Consider the following 27388-nt stretch of genomic DNA (forward strand, 5'->3'; position numbering starts at 1 on the left):
ACCGAGGTCTTATCACTAGGGCAGTCAGATGACAATGGAGAACTTGAACATGAACCATATAAAATGGAGGAGGAGGAGGACTCGGGATGCCTCTAGGAATGCCGAGTCCATGCATACAGAAGCCACAGGAAAGGGACATACCGGCCCACAAACTCACTAACCCCATCGTCCAGCTACTAGGGTATCAACATTTGTTTCAACAACCATCACAAAACCCAAGGAGTAATCGTGCAGCCCCAACAACCCCATCCCAGCAGCAGACCGCCCGCCCGCGCGCGCGCGCGAGGGGAAGGACCGCCCTCCCGTGACGTCATCGCGCGCCCTGATTGGCCGCCGCTTGGCATCGGCCTCCATTTTGTGCGCTGGTTTTTATTTCGCCTGCGTCACAGGGACGGAGCGTCTGTGTAGGTAATGTCGGGAGGCCTGGCCGTTATCGGGGGGCAGAGGGACCGAGTGAGAGTGGGTGGTTGGATGGATGTTTTCTCGGTGCGAACAGAGAAACAGATCGTCGGACTAGGGCTTCGGTGAGGGCCTTCCTCTCCACCTCGGTAACGCAGGCGGGAGGGTCGGCCTCCGGGACTTGGGAGCTCAGCGACTGCGTTCAGATGTTATCCCACCACCAAATGAATGGTGGGGGGCCTCTAACTGGGAATGGGAAATGCTGCTTTTATGTCCAGTTTTTTTTTTCGGTGGGGTGGTTAGAGGTGGCGGTTTTAACCGTTTCTCATGTTGTGGCTTATTCGCCACTGATGAACCACTGTGGATCCTCGGGCTGGCCAGATGCAACCCCCCCCCCCCCCCCCAAGTTGTTCGACTCCTTTCCCAGAGAGTCAGGCAACATAGAAACGAGCCCTTCAGCCCACAATAAATACAATAATTCTGTATGATTTTTATTGAGAACGATTTCATTCTGGGCACATTCCTCTGCTCCCTGAATCGACGCTAGCCTACTCGCTGAGGGCAATGGATAGTGTCCATTTGAACCTCTTAACTCGCACATCTGCGATGCGTGAAGGAACCCATGTGGTCGCAGACAATGTGAAAGCAAGGCATAAGCTCTGGAGACTTGGATTGCTGGAGCTGTAGGCAATAGTTCGTACTACTTTGCCTTTGAGTCGAGTTCTGACGTTCATATGTTTCAACAGTTTGATATAATTGAGTTTGGATTTGAGACCTTCCTATGGCACAGCTTATGTCCACTGATTGCTCCTCATGAGAGTGGATATGTAATTTGATCGTGGGTTCTCGTTCCAACAGCATGCTCTTGCCTTTTGTCAAGCCACATTCTTATACGTAAAGGTTTTGGAGCTTTTGTCATGGTCTTTGGTTGCTCCCCCCATCTGTCCCAAGCAGCTAAATCCTTCTGATTCCCCTGCTAATTAGGAACCAAGCACCTTTGTACTTGGTTTGTAAAAGCATTCCTTTCTAATGCCTACTGGCCATAATTTCACACATTCCTCCATTGATACTCAATTTAACACTCTTGTCAGCTGTACTAAGTTCTATTGTTTTCTTCCAGTCCTTCCTGGCCCAATTTCCTCTAGGGGTATGGTGCTGCATGACGGCCTGAACTCCTTTCCCATACTATTGGTTTGAATAACACATATCCTCTGTTGTATTTACTAACTTCTGTCTGTCTACATCTTAAGCACTGGCTAACTGAAATAAGACTAACCCTCAAGCTTTTTTTTTGTTGTTCAGTTGATTTCAACTGTCATTTTGTCTTCGATATAGTTTTGTGGGCCTTAATCCCAAAGCAGTGTTATTTTTCATTCCTTTAAGCCATAACAACCTGTTCTGAATAGTCATAACTAATCTGTGAAGAAGACCTACCTACTTGATCATGCAAGTTTTTATTTTGTAACAACAATTTGTATTGGATTTTCTCACTGGAGATAGTTTCCATTTACCAATCAGCTACTTGTGGGTCATTTTAATCTCAATTTCTACTCGATTTTTGATTGTCATGGTAATTAAAGTGTACTTTATGTAACCTTTTTTTCTGTTATGAATGATATGAGACCATTTTGATTATAAAGCAGTTTGTTTATTGCTCTACTGATAGTAATGTCACAATAGATCTGATTTGGTCTGCATTCAACTTTTTTGGTAATTTTTTCCCTTTGGAATATCATCAGATACAATGAGCTGCCGTGTATTCATTGGTCGATTAAGCCCTCATGCCAGAGAGAGAGATGTGGAGAAATTCTTCAAAGGATATGGGCGAATAAAAGAAATTGATCTGAAGAATGGGTTTGGGTTCGTGGTAAGATTGCTTTTCAGTTGAGTGTTCTTTTAAAAAAAACAACTTATGTATATTATGCTTCAATCATTGCAAAATATGAAAACTAATACTGATACTGTTTCTAGGAATTTGAGGATCACAGGGATGCAGACGATGCTGTTTATGAACTGGATGGTAAAGAACTATGTAGTGAAAGGTAAAAAGAAAACTGCCCTGGATATTATTTTCTTTATAATTAATATTACAATGAGTTGAGTTTGACTGAAATTTTTTCTGCAGAGTTACAGTTGAACATGCAAGAGCACGACCTAGAGGAGGGCGTGGAGGAGGACGATACCAGGGTCGCTTTAGCCCACGGCGCCCACGTAGTGAGGCAAGGTAAGACTGTTTTAGATGAACAGCATATTTTCTATTTAGGCACCACATTGATGGTTTATAAAGACAATCCAATGAGAAATTGATTGATGTCCTCGTTCTGCTCATCTTGGGAAGAGTATGCTTTAAATAAAGTTACAGAGGCATTGGTGAGGGAATAAGAATGATGCCAAGAATATGATGACCTATGTATGAGGAAAGTCTGGGCCTCCAAAAAAGGCATACAAACAACCACAATTCACACCCTAAGTATGAAAAAATTTTGATTGGAGAACAAAGCTAGTGATCATTGTTATAAAATAGAGGTCCAATACTTGTTATTTTTATCTACCCAATGATTGAGAATATGGAGCTCTTTGCCTCAGAGTGTTGAAGCAAATAGATACACTTATGTGGCAGACATGAGGAAACTAATAATCAATGTTCCAGTGCTAGGAGGAGATGATAGTACAGCATGTGCTGGTTTAGCTGAATGTCCAAGATTGAATATTCTACTTAAACACTTGTTCGCCGTTTTCATTTTAAGGGGGGGGGGGGAGAACTGCACTGTTCCTAATCTTAGATTTTAGAAAGACTTATTGGAATGGCTGTTAATGACCAGGCTGTGGTGTAACATATTTCTTAAGGGGTTGTGCAAAAGCAGCCAATTAACTAATTGGTAACTCAGAGAATTTGATTCCAATGTAGGAGTCAGTGTCTTTGGGGGAGAAAAGTAAATGAATATTGAATTACTAACTATAATTGCAAGTTGTAATTATGCATTTGTTGTACACTAGTATGATGAGTTTGTACTTTGACATGCAACAACAAGTTTTCACTTGTTTCTATGTTACCCAACTAATATTATCAATTAAAATTGGGATTTTCTTACATCCATCTCACAACACGAGGTAATAAAAATATTTATGATGTGTCTCCATCATTATGTACAAGCAATAAGGGTAACGTGGGAAGATTTTGACCAAACTAAGATTGTGTACATAATTGTTTTGTATATGTGTATGTACAGTCAGATAAGCTCAGGTCAATGTATATTGATTAATCTGATGGCCTGGTGAAAGAAGCTGTGGTATCATTTGCCAGGCAGAGCAGCTGAAACAGTTTGTTGTTTTGGGTGGCTGGACTCCTTGGTGATCCTCCAGGCCCTTTTATATTGCTGCTGTAGGTGTCTTGAATAGAGGGCAATTCACATCCAAAGATGTGCTGGGCTGTTCACACCATTTTCTGCAGTGCCTGCAACTGAGGGTAATATAGTTCTTGTACCAGGTGACACAACCAGTCAGGATGCTCATGATGGTGCCCCTGTAGAAAGTCCTGAGGATCTGGGGACTCATACCAAACTTCTTCAGCCATCTGAGGTGAAAAGGTGCTATTGTACTTTTTTCACCATACAGTACGTATGTACAGTCCAGGTGAGATCCTCAGTGTGTATACTGAGGAACTTGACACTACTCACTGCCAACTACAGTCCCATTGATGTCAATAGGGGCCAGCCCCTTTTTCTGTTCCTCCTGTAATCCATGAGCAACTCCATTTTTATTTACTTTGAGGGAAGGGTTATTTTCTTGGGATCACTGTGTCGGTGTTGACTTCTCTGTCATCGTTGGAAATATGGCCTGTCAATGTTGTGTTGTCTGCAAATTTGATCTGATTGGAGCTGTGCGTGGCAACACAGTTGTGTTGAGGGATTGGGGTTGGGGGGGGGTGCCCATCCTTACCACCTGCAGCTGATCTGACAATGTCCAGGATCCAGCTGCACCAGTGTGGGGTGCAGGCTGAGGTTTTTCTGAGTTTCTTGCCGAGCCTGGGGGGGATTATGGTGTCGAATGCTGAACTGTAGAAATAGAACATCAGTATCTTGTAATTAGGCCTTTAAATTTTAAACCTGGATATCTTCACAGTTCTGTATTTCATTTAATGTAATTTGTTTCAGGAATGGACCTCCAGTTCGCACAGACAACAGACTGATAGTTGAGAATTTGTCTTCAAGAGTTAGTTGGCAGGTATGTTGCATATAACTATACTTAATTCTGTTAATTCATTTGTCATAATTAAAATTTGTTCTGAGATGAAAAATAATGAATCTGACAAAAGATCTAATGGTTAGCTGCAAGCAGGAAGTAAAGCAAGTAGGTATGTTATATATTGCTGGCGAAGACCTACATACAGGATAGCCAAAATCTGCAAAAGCAAGCACTGCAAAAATGTAACTGAAATTTGCCTTGTCTGTGGAATGAGTGGAATTAGTTAACGGTTTTACAAAGTTTAATGCAAAATGGATTTGTATGTGTGTGCATGTGTGTGTTTATGGGGCTTGGAGGAGGAAGAAGGAAGTGGGGTGGTATTAATGTGTATAATGAAAGATTAATTTTAAGCAAATTGATTGGCACACAAAGGTGCAATTTTTTTTAGATGGTGCTGTTATTTATGTTTTCTTCCTAGTGGTATCTTGGATCTTTAGGAAACTGCAAAAACCTCGGCCTGCCTTTTATGTAAAATCTTGTCAGGTGTGCTTGTTTAATATAATTACTCATTCCCAAATTTGCCTTTTAACTGTATGTGAAAGTGTTCGTAAACATTTATTGTAGTGAAACGAGCCTTTATTGTAAATGTTGTCCTTCAGTTTCCATTTTTCTGAAGCTGATGACTTAATACTGGATTTGATTCCATGGTGAGCACCTGCTCCACAATCTTATCAATCTTAAGTAAGGCTGGGTATTTAAAGGATATTTCTGCTTTGCACCCAATGCCAATCTTGACATTTTTTCGGCCATATGCATGTGCCAACTAGAAATTGTGGAATAGTGTCAGGGTTTAACTCTAATGTAGATTAGCTTTTTCTTTCTTTATTAATGCGTTGAAATCCTCCATTAGTACTGTTAAGAGCCCATGACTTCCTTTTTGGAAATAGTGGTTGGTCATTTTTAAGTATTAAAGGCAGTGAGGGTCATTTGTGCAGACAATTAGCCAAAGCTAAGCCTGAATTCTTGACTCCTGGAAGGAATGGTAGCTAGGAAAATTGATTCAAATATGTACAATACTGAACTTTTTAAATTGTCCATTTACAAGATTTTCATAATACTCTAGCTTCAAGAATATTTAACAATGACTCTGTGATTTAAGTAATTTGTCTTTGAAAGCCATTAGTTTGACATTTTTGCTTGGTTCTGTGTTGAATTGTGTACAAACCTTTTAACCAAATATTAAAACCTTTATTTACCAGCCTCTCGTATCGTTGGCCTTGTGACGAGTGACGTTTTCCTAATCGCTCTGGCTTGGTCTCTTGGTGGGCCTAGTTGAATTGCCAGTCCTACGTTTCATTCAGTTGGTGATCTGTATTATGCTGGTCTGACCAACATTGGTGGGCACTAGCTTAAGTGCTCGGGTTCGTTCCTGCGCCTCTGAAAATGCTGGTAACGAATTGTCCTAAAGTCAAAGTGTGAGAGCTGTCTAAACTAAGGTCCTTGATTGAAAGAAATTCGCTAGTAGGTTTGTTTGGAAGCTCGATTTGGAGTGAGTGAGGCGTCCTTGATAACAACACAAGATTTAGCAATTCCTGTTCCCATGGCGCCGCCAAAATCCACCTTTAGGATGGGTGATGTCCGGGAGGGCTCGTGTGGAGCAGGTGCTGAAGAGCACTATCGTGTCGTCAGTCGTGATGATACCTCTGCAAGTTCTTCTTGCATTTGCCCGGTTGAATAGCCTAGGGAATTGTGCGGGAAGGTAATAAATTTTAATGAATTAGCTTTGGCTTCATTTGTAGTGATTTTATAAAAGACAGTGGGTGTAATGCGTGTGATTTTCTAACCTAATTTATTTTATTTTATATAGGATCTGAAGGATTACATGAGACAGGCTGGAGAAGTTACCTTTGCAGATGCACACCGGCACAAAATGAATGAAGGGTGAGTGAAATAAAAGGAATTTAACTTCCATGTTAGCCAAATTACTGGTAGTTAGCATGAAGAATTTGTAAAATTGTATGTGTGAACATAGTTAAACAACATTTTACCAAATTGATCTCAAAAGTAGGAACAAAGTTACATTTGGTGATGACCACCTGTCAACTATTAGTGGATTTAGATTACACTTTGGCATTAAGGATACCAACACTTAAGTTGCTTGCTTAAAACATCTTTAACAGTATTATATTCAAATAGTATTATAATTTTTAGCCATAACCTGAGCAGTTTAACATAAGCTGTTTGTTCTGTGTACTTGTTACATTTCGAGTAGAATTTTGTGTAACAATTATATATTCTTTACATAGGGTGGTTGAGTTTGCCTCATACAGTGATATGAAGAATGCAATTGATAAACTGTCTGGCACAGAAATAAATGGAAGAAAGATTAGATTGATTGAAGAACCTAAACATCACAGGTAAGTGCTGAACAAATTTTCTGTTCTCTTATATCAAGACCACGTTGATTAGATTTGAATTTACTGAATGACTTAAAGCAGTTCCTTAGTGAGAAATTTTTCGATCATAAAACGCATGGCATACTTCAATTGATTTTGTATTAGTACTTTTGGAGAAATGGGGTGGATGCAAAACTTGTGAAGCTGTTTAGTGCAGAGATAAAATCATATTGAAAGCCAGGAAGGAATTGTTTGGTGTTCAGATGATATTTCAAATACAGAATCAAATTCAGATTTTTTTCCACTAGCGACTTTCAGGATGTGACATATTTTGAAAACTAGTTCTGCAAGGAATAATTTGGCTGTCAATTGAAATGCCTGTTTTTTAAACAGTGACTTTCAGAAAATAGCACTTGAGTATTATTGTTTTTCCCTTGCAGATCTCGCAGCAGGTCACGTTCACGTAGCCGCACGTACTCCAGGTCTCGTAGTCGTTCTCGCTCCAGGAGCCGAAAATCGTACAGTAGGTCAAAGAGTAGAAGTCGCAGTAAATCCCGTTCTCGCAGCAGATCCCGTGCCTCGGTCAGAGAACAAAAAGTTCGTTCGCCTTCACCAGCCAAATCTCCTGCATCATTGGAGCGGCCACGTTCTCAATCTCGCTCGCGTTCTCGGTCGTTGTCAAGGTCACCTTCTGGTGCAAGTGCAGATTAAGCTATGGGTGATGGGTATGTTATAACTAAGGTGGTCGTATACCCAAGTAAATGCAAGTTATAGAAAGTAGTTCATGTTAAAAAAATATGAAACTTAATTTGTTTGCTTGGGACCAGAGTGCTTGCAATTCTTGAAAGTATGTTTGAATTGTATTGTTTACATATGCAGTCCTTCAAAAAAAATTGTGTATGCCCATTTATTCCACCAAAATGTGCAATTAATGAATTTAAAGATGTCTCTTGATTTGTATCAAAACCTCGTTTTTCCTTGGATAAATAGTGTATTTCATTACATTATGTTTTTCTTTGAATAAAAGTTGCAAACCTAGTTCATTGAAACTACTCGTTTTTCCACTATGTGGATGTTTTATTGATATGGTCTAAGATCTTGAATCTGAAATTTGTTCAGTTCTTCATTTTTGAAAGAACTGAAGTCAGTAGTGACTTACCTTCCAAATAGTACTCTATTTTAGGATTGGAGTAGCTAGCAATAATGATTTATATTCCTCTTGATTTGTTCACAAGTTTAAATGTGTCTTTTTACTATTTTAAACATTTGAGTGAATTCTTGCCTGTTTGAAATTGGGGCAGAGTATCTAGTAGATCGGGGAATGTAAATGCCTGAATTAGTGATCTGAAATGAAGATGGATAAGTGAATATTGACTTTGCCCTATCAGATTGCTGTGTTACGTTAAATTATTTTGGATCGTTTAGGCTACTTTTGAACAATGTTTAGAAAGCATGAAACTAAACTCAGGCTGGTTTAAACTGAAATTTATTTTTACATATTTGGGTTGTAAAAAGATTACAAACACAAAAGTAAATCTTTTTTCTTCACTCCAGCTTTGTTACTAAAACTGCTTCAGAAGCAGAACTTTTAAGATGTCTACAGTCATGGAGAATGTGGCTTCGTTGCAAGAAGCTTGTGTGCATGTTGCTTTGTTTTATTTTTTAATTCAACATTTAATTCAATTATGTTTGTTAGGCCTTTAATGGCAGTTAAATAGCGACAAATTTGGGCATTGGGGAAGTGTTCCAATGGGGCATATCCTGGAGCAGGAATCAAGTGTCTAATGGAGTACTGGGGGGGAATGGGACCAGTTGAGTGCTGTATTCAGCGTGTCTGGTAGTGTTGCACACACTGGCCAGGTATGAAAGCTTCAGTGGATGGGTGGAGGAAGAAAGGGATAGGAACTAAATATGGAAGGGTTGAAGAGGTAGGTGGTGAGGGGGGAAGATTTGTGCCAATAAGAAGACTGAAGACCCATATTCAAATCTTTTAGGAATAGTTCCTCTGCTATCAGATTTTTGAACTGTCCATGATCACTACCTCATTTAGTGTAACAGTAATTTCTGTCTTGCACTGCACTGTTGGCATAAAACATCAAATTTCATGACATCAGTGATAATAAATCTGATCCTGAAGATTTTTGCCCAAAGTTGCTTGGTTTGGAAGCTGTAAATTGCTGAACATGGTATTCTTCACAATGACAGATTTTCAGGAGTGAAGTATTGAACTAGATTTTTCAAATGAACAAAGGTAGAAATCACCTCTTCTATGGGCATTTTACTGTTTAGAATGTGTTTGTAGAGATATTACTGCAATTTTCTTTGTCTCCAGTAACTAGCTTAGAAACAGTTCAAATTGTAAAGATTAACTTGGCAGACTAATAGTGAAGTAACATTGAAGTGGGTAGAGTAGTGGGCAAAGAAGTGGTAGATGAAACATCAGGAAATGTATGATCATACACTTTGGTAGAAGGAACAAAAGCATAGTTTTTTTTCTAAATGGGCGGAAAACTCAAAAATCTGAGTTCAAAGTAAATTTTTTATCGAAGTACATTTGTTACCATATACAACACTGAGATTCAATTTCTTGCGGCATACTCAATAAACCCATAATAGAATATTAACCAGAATAGAGTAAATGAAACACCATTTGTCTTGTTCAACCAGTGTGCAAATAAATACAAGAAGAAAGAAATAATAATAAATAAGCAATAAATATAACGTGAGATGAGTCCTTGTAAGTGAGTCATAGGTTGTGGGCCCCAACTCTTATGTCAGAATATTGTTTATTGACTTTAGTTTGGCATTCAATACTGTGACCCCCTCCAAGCTGATCGCTAAACTTTGCCAGCTTGGTATCAGCTCATCCCTCTGCAAATGGACCTTGGACTTTCTGACTACCAGACCCTAATCTGTTAAGTTAAACAATATCTCCTCCACTCTCACCCAAACACTGGCGTGCCTCAAGGCTGTGTATTGAGCCCTCTTCTGTACTCCCTTTTCACCTATGACTGCGTCCCTGTACATGGTTCTAACTCCATAATCAAGTTCGCACATGACACCACAGTGATTGGCCTGATCAGAGGGGCTGATGAGATGGCCTACAGGGATGAGTACAGTACCTGGCCACGTGGTGTGCCGACAACAACCTGGCCCTTAACACTCAGAAGACCAAGGAGATCATCGTGGACTAAGGCATGCTAGGAGCCACACTCAAGTCCCCATCTACATCAATGGAGTTGTAGTGGAGTGGGTATCAAGCTTCAAATTCCTCGGTGTCCACATTTCCAAAGATCTCATCAGGTCCCTGAAATCCAACCTGATCAAAAAGGTGCAACAGCGCCTTTATTTCCTGTGGAGCATCAAAAAAGCTCACCTCAGTCCCAGGATATCGACGGATTTTTACCGCTGTACCATTGAGAGCATACTCACCAACTACATCTCAGTGTGGTATGGCAATTGTCCCGGATCGAACCGCGAAGCTCTCCAACGTGTGGTGAAAACTGCCCAGCAGATTACCAGCACCAATTGCCCACCATTGAGAACATCTACCATAAACACTGCCTAGGCAGGGCAAAAAGTATTTTCAAAGATGCATCTCACCCTAACCATGGACTTTTTACTCTCCTCCCATCCAGTAGGCGCTACAGGAGCCTCTACTCCCGCATTATCAGGCACAGGAAGAGCTTCCTTGAGGCTGTGACCCTGCTGAACCTCATATCACAGTGCTAAGCAGTATTGCACCCATATTGCACTGTCTCAGTACTTTTATATTTGTGTGCTGTAGCGCTTTTTATTTGCAGTTATTTTGTAAATAACACTTGCATTTCTTGGTAGATGCTAACTGCATTTTATTTGGCTTTGTATCTGTACTTGGCACAATGACAATAAAGTTGAATCTAATTTCAATGATGGGGTGAGTGAAGTTACCACCCCCCCCCCCACCCTGTTCAAGAGCCAATAATCAGCTCCTTGGTCTCACTGACATTGAGTAAGAGATGGTTGTGACCTCAACTGCCAGATTTTCAATCTCTCTCATATGCTGATTCATCACTACCTTTGATTCGGCCTACAACAGCGGTGTCATCAGCAAACTTGAAAATGCAATTGGAGCTGTACTTAGCCACACAGTCATAAGTATAAAGCGAGCAGAATAGGGGTCTAAGCATACAGCCTTGTGCACCTGTGCTGATGGAAATTATGGGGAAGATGTTGCCAATCTGAACCGATTTCCAAAACAGGCAATCTACTTTGAGCTTCATCAGAGTAATAGATTATCAGGTACACAGTAAAAGAACTATTCAAAAACATTTTCAAAGATGTCCTCAACTTGAGACAGTTCAAAATAGAAAAGGTGCATTCAAGATTGCACTGAGCGCCACAGTCTACTTGTTAAGAGCATACAGAGGCTTGTGAAATTGATGGAAGGAGTGCACCATTTCCCAAACTGCCCACCTATCCCATCTGTGGCGGTCTCCATCTACAATAAACTCATCAGTTACCACAGCGCCCACAAAATCCATGTGAAACCAAGTAACCGTTGACCCAGATGAATTGTAGAAGAATCTTCACAAATACCTAAGAAAGTTGAGATACCGCCATGCTTTCTTAAAACAGTCTGGGTACATCAGACAGCGGAAACAAGAAGTTAATAATCTCAGAGAACTCTCCCAAGAGATTTGGGGAAACGGATGACAGGGTGTGAGGTATCAAGGGTGGATTGCTGGGAAGTGAAGAGGACACAGAGGATAACAATGTCTGTGCCCAGGGATGTATTTTTGCACTTTAATGGAAGCAAACAAGTTCCAAAGTGGCATGACAGGATGTTGAGATTATTTCATCAGTGGGAGAGTCACCAACAAAGGGGTATAATAACAGGGTATGGGGACAGCCATTTAAAACTGAGGTTCATAGGAATTTCTTGCAGAAGGTGGTCAGTCTCTGGGCTACCTTGGAGTGTTGTGGTGGCTAGATCATATGATGTTATTTAAAGAAATAGAGAGCTTTTTAAAAAGCTTGCAGTATTGAGGACTGGTTGAGGAGTTAAGGCCACTCCTAAGTCTGTCACAATAATGACGAATGGTGGCGTATGCTTAAGAGGACATTGCTATTTTCTTCTGTCCATTCAGCAGGACTTACAGAAACCTATAGACCCACATGACTTGATTGAAAAAACATCAGGATTCTTGAAATGACTTGCACAATCACTATAGAACAACTTGTACTGTCATGGAGTGACTTATCTTTTTAATTGCACTGTTTTGTTTTTGCACTTTTCTTGTTACTGCCTTGTATCATTGACTGCTGTCTGTACCTACGTGCCTATAAAGTTACTGCAAGCGAGGTTTTGAAATGTAACTCACCTTACACCATGGCAATGAATTTGAGTTTACTTCAGGTATCCATCACTCAGCTGAAGTTAAAGGAACCACACTAACATCTTAAATACGAGAAATTTTCAGATGCTAAAAATCCAAAGCAATACACACAAAATTCTTAAGGAACTCAGCAGGTCAGGCAGCATCTATGGAAAGGAATTAACAGTCGATGCTTTGGACTGAGACACTTCTTCAGGACTGGGAAGGACAAGGGAAAATGCCAGAAAGTGGGGGGAGAAGGAGGATAGCTAGAAGGTGATAGGTGAAGCCAGGTAGGTAGGAAAAATAAATGGCTAGAGAAGAATGAATTTGATCGGAAAGAACAGTGGACTACAGGGGAAAGGGAATGAGTAGGGCACCCAGAGGGAGTTGATATGCAGCTGAGAAGAGGTACGAGGCCTGAGTGGGGAATGGGGGAATGGGGGAATGGGGGGGGGGGGGGGAAGTCAATTTTTTTTACCGGAAGGAGTAATTGATATTCATGCCATCAGGTTGGAGGCTGTCCCAGATGGAATATAAAGTGTTACTCCTCCACCCATCATGGCACAAGAGAAGGCCACGGACTGGAACAGGAATTAAAATGTGCCACCGGGAGGTTCCGCTTTTGGCCGATGGAGCAGAGGTGCTCCACAAACCGATTTACAATAGGGCTCACCAATGTAGAGGAAGTTGCATCGGAAACACCAGATTCAATAGACAGCCCCAGCAAATTCATGGGTTAAGTGCTGCCTCACCTGGAAGGACTGTTGGGAGCCTTGAATGGAGGTAAGGATGTAAAAGGGCAAGTGTAGCAACTCAGCTGCTTCGGAGATTAATGGGGAGGGATGAATGGACAAGGGGATCATGGAGGGAGCAATCCCTCAGGAAAGCGGGAGGTGGGGGAAAAGTAAAGATGTGTTTGGTGGCAAGAACCCTTTGGAGATTGCAGAAGTTGAATACAAAAGTTCATGGGGTGGTATGTAAGGGTAAGAAGAATTCTATCACAGTTAAGGCAGTGGGAATATGGAGTGAGCATGTATGTTTGGTAAATAAATGGAGGAGACGGGTGAGGGCAGCTTCAATGGTGGATGAAGAGAAACCCTGTTCTTTGAAGGAGGAGGACATCTCTGATGTTCTGGAAATGAAAACCACGTTCTGAGAACAGATGTGGTGAAGTTGAAGCAACTGAGGAAAGGATATAGCACTTTTTTACAGGAGGTAGGGTGGAAAGAAGTATAGTCAAGATAACCATAGGGATATAAAAGATGTTGGTCAACATTGAGATGGAGATAGAAAGATAGAGAAAGGGAAGATGTCAGAGATTGGCCATGAATTTAAGGGCGAGCGTGGGGAGGGGGGGTGAAGTTGGATGCAAAGCTGATGAAATTGATGAGCTCAGCATGGGTGCATATAGCAGCACCAATGTGGTGGTGTAGTGGAGGAAGAATTGGGGAGCATTACCAGGGATGGCTTGGAACATGGACTGTTCTACGTAGCCTATGAAGAGGAAGTTAGATATGGCCCTTGTGGCTAAAGGGATCGGGGGTATGGAGAGAAAGCAGGTACAGGGTTTTGAGTTGGATGATCAGCCATGATCATACTGAATGGCGGTGCAGGCTCAAAGGGCCGAATGGCCTATTCCTACACCTATTTTCTATGTTTCTATGTCTGGAGAAAATGTGAGGAGCCTAAGGAAAAATTGTTGAGGGTGTGGACCAGTTCCACCAAACGGAGGAAGTGGAGAAAGGAGCAGAGAACTTTAAGGCCTTATTGATGGGGATAGAAGTGTATGGGGACTGGACATCCGTGGTGGGGCCAGGGAATTGACAGTTAGTGAGGAGATCGAGGGCATGAGAAGTGTCACGGATGTAGATGGGAAAGGACTGAACCAAGGGGGATAGAATGACGAAGGGTCTCGGCCCGAAACGTCGACAGAGCTTCTCCCTATAGATGCTGCCTGGCCTGCTGTGTTCCACCAGCATTTTGTGTGTGTTGTTGTTGGGATAGAATGAAGTCGAGGTATGAGGACACGAGTTCAATGGGGCAGGAGCAAGCAGAGGCAATGGTAGACTTGCACTGTGATTCGCAACAGCTTCAGTTCCACTCCATCCCCTCCCCTGAACAATTAAGGATGATGCAACTCGTTATTTGCGCAATCGTGCCCCGCCCCGGAAGTGACTCAACGGAGGATTAGTTTGCGATCTCCATTTTGTCGTCGACTTTTATTTAAGCTGCATCATTTCCCGCAGCGGCTGTGAGCAGGTAACAGTGGTGCTAATGGGTGTTTAGGTCTGAAATTAATTTAATCGGTTTCTTTCGGCTTTGATTGAAACGGGGGTGGGGTGGGGTGAGGTGAGGTATTACCCCCGTAGCCTCAGTCGTGTGGTCGATCGGAAGCTTCGGCCGAGGCTGTTGCGCGGGTGGAGTTCGGGCCCTGTGGACGATGCGAATGTGGTGGGTGCTGTGTGTCAAGTGGCATTGCCACCTGCGCCAGTGAGGTGAAGGTTGAGAAGCCTTCACTCCCCTCCGCCGCTGTCGGTGTCCGTGTCCGGGAGCGGGTCTCCCTTTTTCTAGTGATCAAGGCCCGGGTTAATTGAAGCCGCGAGGCCTTCCGCCGCCATTTTGAGCGCGGCGGCCCTGAGGTGGGGCCTGTAATGAGGCCTGTGGAAAGTACCTTCCCCACCCTGCCTGCACCTGACTCCCTTAACTCTACTATTATCTCTCCCCCACTTCGACTTTTAATTTTAAAGCGCAGATTGAGCTGAGCAGATAGTCTGTAAATGCAAGGCAGCAGCTGAGATGATTTGTGTTGTTTTTATTTCCGTGATCTCTGTGTTAATATCCGTGCGGGTAAGTGCGCGTTCCGCCCGTTGTGACCGCGCCCGCCCGTGCCCCAGCAGCTCCGTACTTTTGCCCTTTGCTCCTCTTTCATACTCTAATCCCGTTTTCTTAAAAGACTCGAACAGAACCTGATCCACCGCATAAAACTCAGACTACAGCTACTGCATCTAAAATCGACCTAATCATTTTTATTTTCCCCCTTCATAAGTTGCAGATGTGCAGCGATTTTCCTTTTTTTGTTCGTTAGCTATTTTATAAATTGCGTTGGCATGCGGGGTACTGGGTGTTTTCTGTCGCAGCCTAAACTCTACTGCAGTTCTCATGTTTTGCAGAAAACTACCTGTGACTGATTTGGGCAACAGGGCTAGTCTGTTTTCAGCGAAGTGGTAGGATGATTGTTGTCAGGTGACATCAATACAGTAATCACACCACCTCTGATTAACAGAATGATTGGTACCTCTAATGTTGAGGACAATCAAAAGGAAATTAAATAATGGAAGTCAAATTATTAGTAATTTGTATTAGTAATTCATTTCACTACTAGCAAATAGCAGTGCTAGTACAATATTTTAAAACTATTTTCCTAATCCAGGCTTTGTACTCCCTGGATGAAAAGCAGAGGCATGTGTTAATGTATTTGAAACCAGTTATTGATTTTTCATTGATATTACCTATTGTGGCAGTTTCTGTGTAAGGAAGGTGAAGTTTCAATAATTGCCATTTTTAAATGAGTTAAATACTGCAGAGACTGCTGTATAAGTATTAACATTTGTAACAAGAAATCAAGTTTTATTTTCTTCCCATGTTTTTTTCTAGGTGTTCCATTATTCAGGATGAGTTGCCGTGTGTTCATTGGGAGGCTCAGCCCTCATGCTACTGAGAGAAATGTGGAGAAGTTTTTCAAAGGATATGGGCGAATTAAGGAAATTGATTTGAAGAATGGTTTTGGATTTGTGGTACGTTTATCATTCCTGCAAGTAACATTGCAAAAAGCTTTATCTTGTTTAACTCAGTAGTTTTTGTAATAACAGTATTTGAAATGGAAGTCACATTTTCAACACAAAAAACCCATTTGACTCAACATATTCATGCTTTATTTAACTCCCATGTAATTCTCACTCATCCATGTATAATCTCATCCATTTTCTATTCTGACAGCCTTCTAGGGCAGAGGTCCCCAACCTGGGGTCCACGGACCTCTTGGTTAATGGAAAGGGTCTGGTCCAGGGCACAGTGGAGTACAATAACATTTTGACTTTGGAGTTCAGATAATTAATTTCCTATCACGCAAATCCACTTGGTGTAACTTTGTGAAAAATGAAACCATGTTTCTCTTATGCAGTAGTGTAATCTCTGGGGGAGTGTGTCAGCAGTTTGATACTAAATTAAAAAGCTCAGTGAATACCATATTTTATTGAATTATAATTGGCTCATCCTCTATGATCTACTGTAATCTTGTCACTCTGGCTACATTTTTTTGTGCTTCACTGCACATTCAGATATTCAACTTCTCACAGTACTCCTAAACTGCAATCTTACTTGTTTTGTTTTATGCCTGTTGTCCAACATCACAGGTCTTTTGTTTAAACCTGTAAATATCTGTTAACATTGTAGTTTTTGCATAGCCAGGTGATCTCACTTTTAAATATTTTACTCCATAACTTAACCAACCTGGTAAAATGGTATATAATCCCATTGAATCAAGGTATTGCCAGAAATACTCAGCAGGTTAGCTAGAGAGACAGTTAAAACAATAATGAACTGCTTTGCACGTGATGAGAGTACATATCATAAGATTGTTAATGAAAAAATATTTAATCTCTTTTAGGAGTTTGAGGATTACAGAGATGCAGAAGATGCAGTTTATGAGCTGGATGGAAAAGAACTCTGCAATGAAAGGTATAAAAATGTTTGCCATTGTCTTGGTGTGTATTTTTAATTATATTTATAAATATTAATAGTTTATTGTCTTCAGAGTTACAGTTGAACATGCCAGAGCACGTCCTAGAGGAGGACGTGGAGGTGGACGATTTCAAGGTCGCTTTAGTCCACGATGGTCCCGTAGTAGTGGAGGGGGAAGGTGAGTCCAATGTATTGTGCTCTTCGTAGTTTAAATAAGAGCAAGAAAGGGATTGGTAAAGGGGGGGGGGGGGTCATTATAGGAACTTCGAGAAATCAATGTTCATGCCATCAGGTTGGAGGCTACCCAGACAGAATACAGATTGGTTGTACATGAATTCTCTAATGACTTCTGGAGCTGGCTGTACTGGCAAATAGTTTACTAAAGTTAGAAATTTTAAATCTTAATTTTGATCATGAAACCCTTCCACTATTTGTGGTTTAGTGTGAGAAGTTATTCACTTAAGTGATAATCTTTTAACCACTGATGGTCTTTCTAAGCCTGTGCTATGGAAATGAGTTGATTGTTTTCAGAATTTTTTTGTTGCTTTAAATTAACTCAAGGGCACAAGCAGTCAGTTTCAATAAGTGGAGCCCTCTATCAATTCTCTTTCTAGAAATGGGCCTCCCATTCGTACTGAAAACCGAGTGATTGTTGAAAATCTATCTTCGCGAGTCAGCTGGCAGGTATGTTACATAAAACAGTTGTCTTTTGTGTTGTAAACTGCTCACAAATTGTAAAATGAAACTGCTAATTCCTTTTGAATTAAGTATAAATAGGGCTTTCAAGGTTGGTCAAGACTCTTTACAGTGAAGGGTACGCCTTAGATTGAAGGCCCACTCATTCAGTTTTAATCCAGTGGTAAAGATAACAAGCAAGCAATTGTTATGTAGTCATAGATAATTTGGGGTGAAACTGCAATTTACTACTGCTAAAATGCTGCTCAATTGGCTTTGGGGATGGAAAAAAAATTGTTGCTGTACCCTTCCTGCATCTAATTACTTAGCTAGATGAAGTTGGCCACAGAGTTGTAAACAAGGCTGTGGGTAGTGATACAGGTTGAGCACCCCTTATTGGAAATGCTTGGGGCTGAAAGTATTTCAGATTTTGGAATATTTGTATCATTATATAATGAGACACCTTGGGGATGGGACCAAAGTCTAAATATGAAATCCATTGCATTAATAGCTATATCTTGACGTAGTTTTATATAATATTTTTAATAGGTGTAGGTAGCTTGGCCGCTCAGGTGGGCAGTCAGTGGCTGTTTGGCATCAGCATTATTCCCGACTCGGAACTTGCGTGCTACCAATAAGCTGTCTTTGTCTTGCACTTGTTCATCACGTATGTACTGATGGCAGACATTCAGTGTATTAATTCTTCATCAGAAGCTATCTTGGCAAACGTCACTGAATTTTTCTGCTGCCTCGTGATCAACAGATGTTTTATTGTAACAAATTTTTAAAATTTTAATGCTCTGACTGTTGAATGTTCACTATTATCTTCAATTTTTAGTTCGTAGTGATATTTGTTTCATGGTCAGTATACCGTTAAGCAGTGTATGTTCACTCTGACATTGACAAATCCACTCCTTCAATACAAGATTGAGATAATCTTTATTTTGCTTTCTGTGCTGTTTCTCATTAACTTCTGTTCATTACATATGTGAGGTCATTTCTCAAAGCTAACTGTGGTGCAGAGGTCTGCCCATTGTTTGGCAATCTTCCCAGCACCTTGTGGAATTTTCCATTTGTGATGTCAAGTCAGTACACAAAATTTAGGATTTCAGAGGTTTTCTGACTTTGGAGTTTCAGATAAGGAGTGCTCAACCTATATTTGTTGCATTGGTCTACATATTATTTCAAACTCAATGCTTAGTGATTAATGATCTGCATTCCTTTACTGTAAATTGACTTGGTCAAATACAACATATCTTTCTATCATAGCTGTTTTGTAATTCCTTGTATTAACTTTTGAAAGCTCTTCTGTTGCGATTCCATGTTCCATTGTGCAAATTTTAATCTTCTGTTTAGTTTTGCTGACTTTTTTTTTGGAAGGCTGGAACCTGAATTATTCTCAGAGCTTCCAGCACCATTAAATTTGAGTATTTGCTGAGTGTCTGAGGTGATGTCAATCCTGTTAGCCCCATTGCGAGAAGAGGAATATTTCTGAAGTGAGGTGTGGGTTAATGCCCATGATTTCTCACAAGACTTCCTTTCAGGTGACTGGGGAGGGGAAATAGATTCTTGCCCACACAGAAGGCAAGTACTGGGCATATTATCTGCATTAGTGGGGAAGCTGATTAAATGCTTGCCTTCTGTGCAAGTAAATAGTGGTATTGAGGAGTTTGTGAACTGCTTACTTTGCAGTATTATTTAGTTAGATTTCTGGAAGTTCAGTCAATTTAACCTGTTTGTTAACCTTGAAAGCCTTAAGTATGACATTTGTTTGGTTTTTATGCTTAATGTTTACAAAGTTTAACCAAATATTAAAACCTTTATTTACCAGCCTCTCGTTATGTCGTGGGCCTTGTGACGAGGAGTGCCGTTGGTTTTCCTAATCGCTTTGGCTTGGTCTCTTGGGCCTAGTTGAAATGCCAGTCCGCTCCTTCGTTTGTCATTTGGTGATCTAGATCTGTGTATGGTGAGCACTTGGTTAATGCCAGTGCTCCGTGCTGCGCCCCGAAAATGGTGTCTTCCTAAAGTCAAGAGTTCTTGGCACCCTCTCTAAGATGAGGTCCTTGGTTGAAAGAAGTGGGAGAAATTCGCTAGTAGGGTTGGTTGGAAGCTCGATTGGAGTGAGGTGAGGAGTCCTTGGTACGGCGCAAGAGTAGCAATGTTTGTTCCTATGGCAATGTCAGCGTCTGCCTTTAAAGGTTGGGGCGATGTCCGGGAAGGCTCGCATCGAATGATAGCATCGGTCAAGTGGGTGGTGAAGAGCACCATCTTGTCTGCAGTCGTGGTGGTACCTCTCCAAGTGATTGTTGCATTTGGCTGGGTGAATAGCCTAGGGAATTGTACAGGAAGGTAATACAAATTTTGTATTTAGAATTGTTTTTAAACAATTTTTCCAATAATCTTGTATATTGGAAAACAACAGAACAAGTGTTTTAATATGCTGCTTTTTACATAATTGATCTGATCTTGTTTAGGATTTGAAGGACTTTATGAGACAGGCTGGCGAAGTGACTTTTGCAGATGCACACAGACATAAACTCAATGAAGGGTAAGTTTACAAGACAAATTGGTATCGTGACTGCATGAAACTGCTGATCTGAACAGAAAGTGTCTGTTGATAAAATCAGTAAAAGTGATCATATACGTTAAACATTGAATTGGGGTTTTCATAGCCTGATTTAACATGCTAAAATAATGCAAACACTGTGTTTTCCGTTGACCTTGCACCTAGAATTTGGTTTTGAATTTGAACTGTAGTTTTGTATATCAATTACTTCAGAATTACTATCTTACAGTTTTTGTATGGTTTGGAACATTTTTTCTGCTTTCTGCAGATGTCAGTGATATCTTGACTGGTTTTAAAGTTCTGTTTTCAAAGCTAGATTAACTTGATCAGAATTTTGTTAATGGTTGGTTGGGTCCTTTCCTATTTATAATATGAAATATTGAAATTCAAATCTTATGATGACACTTTGGATCTAGCTTCTCTTAGTAGCCATTATTTTTGCCTGGTGTCTATGCATGTTGCCATTTAGCTCTCCTCCCACCTCAATTATTCACTTACCTGCTTAGATATTTTTTGCGGCAATTTTGTGTACATTCTCTGATATGTTAATGAAGCAATTTTTTCTCATTTCATTTTTCATTCAGAGTTGTAGAATTTGCCTCCTATAGTGACTTGAAGAATGCACTTGATAAGTTGTCTGGGACTGAACTTAACGGGAGGAGGATCCGACTGATTGAAGAACGTAAACAATACAGGTAAATGCTGGAGACTGCTGTCTGGTATTGGAAAGAAAGCTGTGTTTGGTTACACCATATTGCATTCTTTTGGGGTGTGCTGTGAAATTTTGGTTGAAAGCTAGCATTTTGAGATACTGATTTTGTAATAAACACCAGTTTTCAAAAGAGGATATTTGATAACGGGTTGAATATTTTTGTATTAGAGAATGTCTTGAATTGCAGGTGGGTGGTTTAGTAGTACAATCCATTCTTGTGCATTGGGGGGTGATTTAGAATTTCAGGTTGGTGATTGTGCATCAGAATAAGACGTTTGGGAAGCATGTGCAATTTAACGTGGCAGAGGAGAAGTGAGGGAACAAAGGAGATGTCGATGGGGTGGAAACTTGTGGTAGGCTTTGCACTTGGCAGCTGAGAAAAGACGAAGGCTTGTTGATTGGAGGTATTTCTCTAAGAGATCTTGTAAATGGAGGATAAATAACACAGGATAGAGATGAACATAGATCTGTAACATAGAAGATTATGCAGATGGTGGAATTCTGAAATAAGGGAATATTTGTCAATGGCATTTGTTGAAAAGGGGAAGAGATAATGTTACAGATGGACCTGTTATCAAAATTGTCCAGTTCTGCAACATGCTGGAAAGACTTAGGAAAATTAATTTGCTAAGGAAATTCGATTAAAGTTGATCACAAGTAAATTAAACGGACTTTGAAGTAGAGGGCTTTATTTATGATATTGTGGGGAGTGGAACCTCGAATGGTGAGTTTTGAACTCCCAAGTAATACAGCTCCTTTTATGCATGTACAAATTGATAACGTGCAAATGTTGTTTGATTAACCTTGTGAATTAGAAAAGATGAGCTATCACAACCATCTATCAGAACCATCATGTGGTTCTCGTGATAAACAGCAACAACCAAAAATTAAACATTCAGTCCTGTGTACAAACAGTTTCTCATATCCTTGAGTCTAATTCTTACGAGAAACAACTGCAGGTGTTTATTCTAAGAATCTCTGCTGTATGCCAAAGCCATATCTATAACAAACTAAACTACAAACTGGTTTCCATTCTCAAAAAGGCAGTGTTAACCCTTTGTCTATCAAAATCTTTAACGCAGTATTTTTCTCCACTGAATTGAATGTTGAGTCCTCAAGGCAGTTATGTGTTAAGTCATATGATCAGTTACTCCTCTGGGCTTCATTTGAATGGTGTTAAGTCAAATTCAGAGGTAGGATATAATGTAACTGGAAATTCAGGATTTTTCTTGATTTGTGAGTTGATGTGTTTAAGAATTGAATTCCTCCTGTCCTGGTGCGTAAATGCTCAAAGGTACTTGACTTCTACAATTCTAATTTTCTTTTCAGGTCTCGGAGCAGGTCCCGATCCCGTAGCCGCAGTTCGTCGCGATCTCGCAGCCGAACACGTAGCCGATCTCGGTCCAGAGGCCGCAAGTCCTACAGTAGGTCAAAGAGCAGGAGTCGCAGTAAAACACGTTCTCGTAGCCGATCACCTGTGCCTGCTAAGGAGCAGAAAGGCCGTTCTCCTTCACCAGCTAAATCCCCAGAGTCGGCAGAGCGCCCAAGATCTCATTCTCGATCCCGGTCTTGTTCACGGTCAAAATCCCGATCCAGATCACCCTCTGCTGAGAGTGCTGAATGAATATTGTTTGTTACTTCATAAATTGGACTTTTACCCTAAGTGAAAATTGGTGTACTATAACTATAAACCAAGTAGGAATCGGTGAATTTCTGTCAAAGGATTACAAATTTCATTTTAAAAAGGCACAATATGTTTAACATGCAGTACTTTTGACTTGCAATTCAGTTTTGTTTAGAGAAAGTAATTTACATGCTATCAATATTGGTTTCATTAGCTAATCTTTTTTTGCCTTTCTATAATAGTGAATACAATTCCATTTTTTCTTATGCATTGCTTCAAGTAGATAGCCCACAAAATTGTACATTTACATTGATTGTGTGAACATGTTTCTGTAGTTCTTTTCTGCCTTGGTTCATGCGTCTGAGATAATTTTCCAATTGCTGGATGTTTCAGAAATTCTGTTGCAGCAAATCTTCAATGTACCACTTAAGTGTTTTAAGTATACAGGGAAAGAATGTGTTGTGTACACCCATTTTGTACATTAAATATCTACCTTGGTTTGCTGTAATTCTTGCATTTGTGCAATGGGCGAATTTACATGCTATGAATAACCTGGCCCTAATACCTGTAGCATTGATATATTTACGGTAGAGTTGTAAATTGTACTATTATGTCCATGGGAAAACATGGAATAAGAATAAAGGTAGATGGTATTCCAGAGCTGAGTGGCAGGGTGTGTTTTTAAAGTTGTGTGATACAATGCAGCATTTCTGCTTTATTTACTTCTGCCAAACATTGACAGTTCATGAGGCAATTTCAGGACACAGATTTGAAGTACAGTTGGCCCTCCTTATCCGCGAATTCAGCGAATCGAAAACCCGGAAGTGCTCTTCCATCACTTGTTCTAGCATGTACAGACTTTTTTTCTTGTCATTATTCCCTAAGCAATGCAGTATAACAACTATTTTACATAGTATTTGCTTTGTATTAGGTATTGTAAGTAATCTAGAGATGATTTAAGGTGTAAGGGAGGATGTGTGGGTTATTGTGCATCAGGATCGGAAAAAATTGGAAGTTCTCTTATTAAGTCGGGACAGGTACATCCGGTATTATTTAGTGTCAGTCAAACGCTTGTCTTAGTATATAGTATATATTTTACCTTTCTATGCATATAAAACACTTAAGAACGTATGTTTCAGCGCTGGGCTCAGGAACGGAAGTTCCAGAGTTCAATCCAGTGACAGACCACTCTAGAGTGTGCTTTCCACCATGCCAGGTTGATGTGGAGGATCAAAACCCAGTAATTAAACCACTGTTGCTTAGTCATAATTGTAGCTTTCATTGGGGCAGAGCCTTTCTCACTTTATCATTTAAATTTGTTCCGATCGTTGACCAACGTAGCCTAACACTTTTCCAATAACTGATGGCATTTCACCTCTTTCTGATCGCTTTATTATAATTTCCACTTTATTTTCAATCGTGATTATTTTCGTGAACAGAAACACTGCAGATTCAGAGCTCTACCGCCAGGTCCTAATGTCCACTGCACTAAAACAGGTTAAATAAGGTCTGGGGTACCGCTGGGTCCTAAGGTCCACTGTATTGAGACAGGCTGAATAAGGGACTTGAGCATCCGCGAGGGGTCCCAGAACCAATCCCTCGTGAATAAGGAGACGGACTGTAAATTTCTTTAAAATTAAACATAATTCCCAAGATTTGAGTCTACTGTTGGGTATCTACATTTTCTTTCAGGAAGCTGATTTATGGTGTAGTATGACTCCAGGGTGAAGATACTTTTCACAGCTGTAAACCTAAGATATAGTTTTGATCTTTCAAAAGGGATAAGACTGACCATCATTGTGTTCAACTGATGTCTAATATTTTGAGTTCCTGTGGCCAATCATAATCATTTGCAAGTGTACAAATATTTTCAATTTCTCTCGATGAACCAACACTTTTGGTTGTCATTTATGGCTTAGTAAATTCTATGATACGTGTATGTAGATGGAAAAGAATTAAAGTGAAGAGATTGTCCAGAATTTGTGTTTGAGGTTAACTCGATTTATGACCATTGTTTCCAGTTTTGCTTTTTCTGACTTGCAAGCATCAATAAATTTTGCATATGATGGACTTTGTTGAAAAGTGTAGGAAGCCAAAGAAATTCCATAGTTGTGAGATCAAAATACAGATTGGGTGACTACTTTGCAGGATTTCTTCATCTGAATATTTGTAGCACTTAGTAAAATTTACATGGCACTTGCTATTGCACCTTCCTGCGATAGTTTCTTAACAGTTAATTTATTATCGAAGTGTGTATATGTCACCATATACTTCAGGTTCATTTTCTTGTGGACATTCACAGTAGAAGAGAAATGCTATGGAATTTTTTTTAATAGAATTAATGAAAAACTGCAAAAGCGGTGGATTCTCATTAGTTGGTACCAGTACATTTTGGCCCAATTAGCCAAAGTTTCATGGGAGTAATTAAAAAGTAATTAAAAAAGACAAATTGTTGTTTAACTGAGTAAAAAAAAATATTTAAATGAAATACAGTATCAATAGTACTAAAAAGCTAAACTAATAATCATCAACTGAGGAATTTATCTAATGTATGCTACCATGTTAAACAGCAATACCAGCACAGAAACAGCCTGTTTGGCCCACAGTGTTGTGCTGAATCAGCTAAAAAGCAAATCAACACCCAAACACTAATCCCTCTTGGCTACGCCATGTTCATATCCCTCCATCTTCCTTATATCCATGTGCCTATCCAAATGTCTCTACCACAATACCAGACAGTGCATTCCAGTCATCCATGACTCACCCCTCACATCTCACTTGAATCTACCCTCTTCAATGCATGTCCTCTAGTATTAGACATTTTAACCCTGGGAAACATAATCTCCATCCACCCTGTCTATGCTTCTCATAATCTAGTAAACCTCCATCAGATATTCCCTCAGCCTCCGAAGTTCATCTGGCATCTCATGGTAGCACATGCCCTCTCAACCAGGTAGCATCCTGGTAAATTCCTTGTGCATTCTCTTCAAAGCCTCAACATCCTATAATGGGGCAACCAGAACTGTAAACAATCCAGATATGGCCTAGCCAGTTTTATAAAGTTGAATCATAACCTGATTTGAACCCATTGCCTCAACTAATTCTGTAAAGCAAGCATTCTATAAGCCTGAACCACCTTAAGACCTGTGTAGCCACTTTCAAGGAGCTATGACCTGGGATCCCAAGATCTCTGATCAGCAACACTGTTAACCTTGCCCTGTACTGTCTCCTTGCATTTGCCCTACCGAGGTGCAACGCCTCACGTTTATCTGGGTTAAATTCCAGCTGCCATTTCTCAGCCTATATCTACAACTGGTCTAGATTGTGCTGTATTCTTCGCCAGTTTTCTACACTATCCATAACTCCTCCAATCGTGGTATCACCTGCAACATTGCTAACACACCCATCTACATTTTCATCCAGGTCATTTATATACGTTACAAACATCCAAGGTCCTAGCACAGATCCCTGCAGAACTCCACTAATTACAGACGACCAGCTCAAATAAGTCCCCTTGACCACTACTCACTGCGCAAGCCAGTTTTGAAACAGCCAATTCGCTACAGATCCCATGCATCTTAATCTTCTGGATTAGCTTCCCATAAAGAACTTTGTCAAAGGCTTTACTGACCTTGTTCCCTTCTTAAATAGAAGTACAACATTAGCCATTTGCCAGTCCTCCAGTGCCTGTGCCTGTGGCAAAGGAGGATGCAAAGATACCGGTCAAGGGCCCAGCAATCTTGTCTCTTCCTCCTTAAATAGTCTGGGCAAAATCCAATCAGGCCTTGGAGATTTATCTGCCTTAATACTCATTAGGAGGCCCAGCACTTTGTTATACTTGAGCTCTAAGTGCCCTAACCTCACTGATCTCTTGGTCCTCCATACCCTTTTCCTTGGTAAATACTGAAGGAAAGTACTGATTAAGTACCTTACTCATATTCTCAGCATCCAAGCAAATGTCAACCAACAACCCCAATCCTTAAGTGTTCTTTTGAATGTAAACGAATAAAACAAACACCTAGTGTAGCATGTACTGCTTTCATACAATGCTTTTGATCATTCTATCTTCCAAATCTTCATTGTAACATTTGTGATGATTGTCAAAATCTTTAAATTCTAAGTAGTTTCTAATTAGTTAAAGTAGTGATATCATTTAATTTCATTTACAGCCATTTCTGGCGTGAATACTTGAAATCGTAGTGAGCAAGCAGTTCCTGAATTGTCTTACACAAACACGAGGAAATCTGCAGATGCTGGAAATTCAAGCAACACACACAAAATGCCGGTGGAGCACAGCAGGCCAGGCAGCATCTATAGGAAGAAGTACAGTCGACGTTTCGGGTCGAGTCCCTTCGTCAGGACTAACTGAAAGAAAAGATAGTAAGAGACTTGAAAGTGGGAGGGGGAGGGGGAGATCCAAAATGATAGGAGAAGACTCGGAGGGGCAGGGATGAAGCTAAGAGCTGGAAGGTTGATTGGCAAAAGGGATACAGAGCTGGAGAAGGGAGAGGATCATGGGAAGGGAGGCCTAGGGAGAAAGAAAGGGGGAGGGGAGCACCAGAGGGAGATGGAGAGCAGGCAAGGAGTGATTGTGAGAGAAAAAAGAGGAAAAAAAAGAAAGTGGGATAATAAATAAATGAATAAGGGATGAGGTAAGAAGGGGAGGAGGGGCATTAACGGAAGTTAGAGAAATCAATGTTCATGCCATCAGGTTGGAGGCTACCCAGCCGG

General features: G+C 40.5%; 1 protein-coding gene across 1 annotated transcript; it reads left to right on the forward strand.

Annotated features, from left to right (window-relative positions):
• Positions 1-278: 278 nt before the first annotated feature.
• LOC140724553 (uncharacterized) lies at positions 279-23315 on the forward strand. The gene is made up of 15 exons (XM_073038987.1): positions 279-408; positions 2139-2266; positions 2371-2441; positions 2525-2623; positions 4554-4623; positions 6452-6525; positions 6891-7001; positions 7421-7689; positions 15995-16134; positions 17007-17077; positions 17154-17258; positions 17695-17764; positions 20230-20303; positions 20906-21016; positions 22363-23315. Exons 2-15 carry the CDS (start codon positions 2144-2146, stop codon positions 22655-22657), a joined length of 1683 nt encoding a protein of 560 aa, XP_072895088.1. The 5' UTR covers positions 279-408; positions 2139-2143; the 3' UTR covers positions 22658-23315.
• Positions 23316-27388: the final 4073 nt, after the last annotated feature.

This window comes from Hemitrygon akajei, chromosome 3 (genome assembly GCF_048418815.1).
Source record: "Hemitrygon akajei chromosome 3, sHemAka1.3, whole genome shotgun sequence".
NCBI lineage: Eukaryota > Metazoa > Chordata > Chondrichthyes > Myliobatiformes > Dasyatidae > Hemitrygon > Hemitrygon akajei.

What these genes read in the sequence shown, in the direction of transcription:
- LOC140724553 (XM_073038987.1), top strand. Translation starts at nt 2,144, where the DNA reads ATGAGCTGCCGTGTATTCATTGGTCGATTAAGCCCTCATGCCAGAGAG. An exon ending in CGCCCACGTAGTGAGGCAAG is followed by an intron (nt 2,624 to 4,553) that starts GTAAGACTGTTT and finishes AATTTGTTTCAG; the next exon opens with GAATGGACCTCCAGTTCGCA. An exon ending in AGACATAAACTCAATGAAGG is followed by an intron (nt 20,304 to 20,905) that starts GTAAGTTTACAA and finishes TTTTTCATTCAG; the next exon opens with AGTTGTAGAATTTGCCTCCT.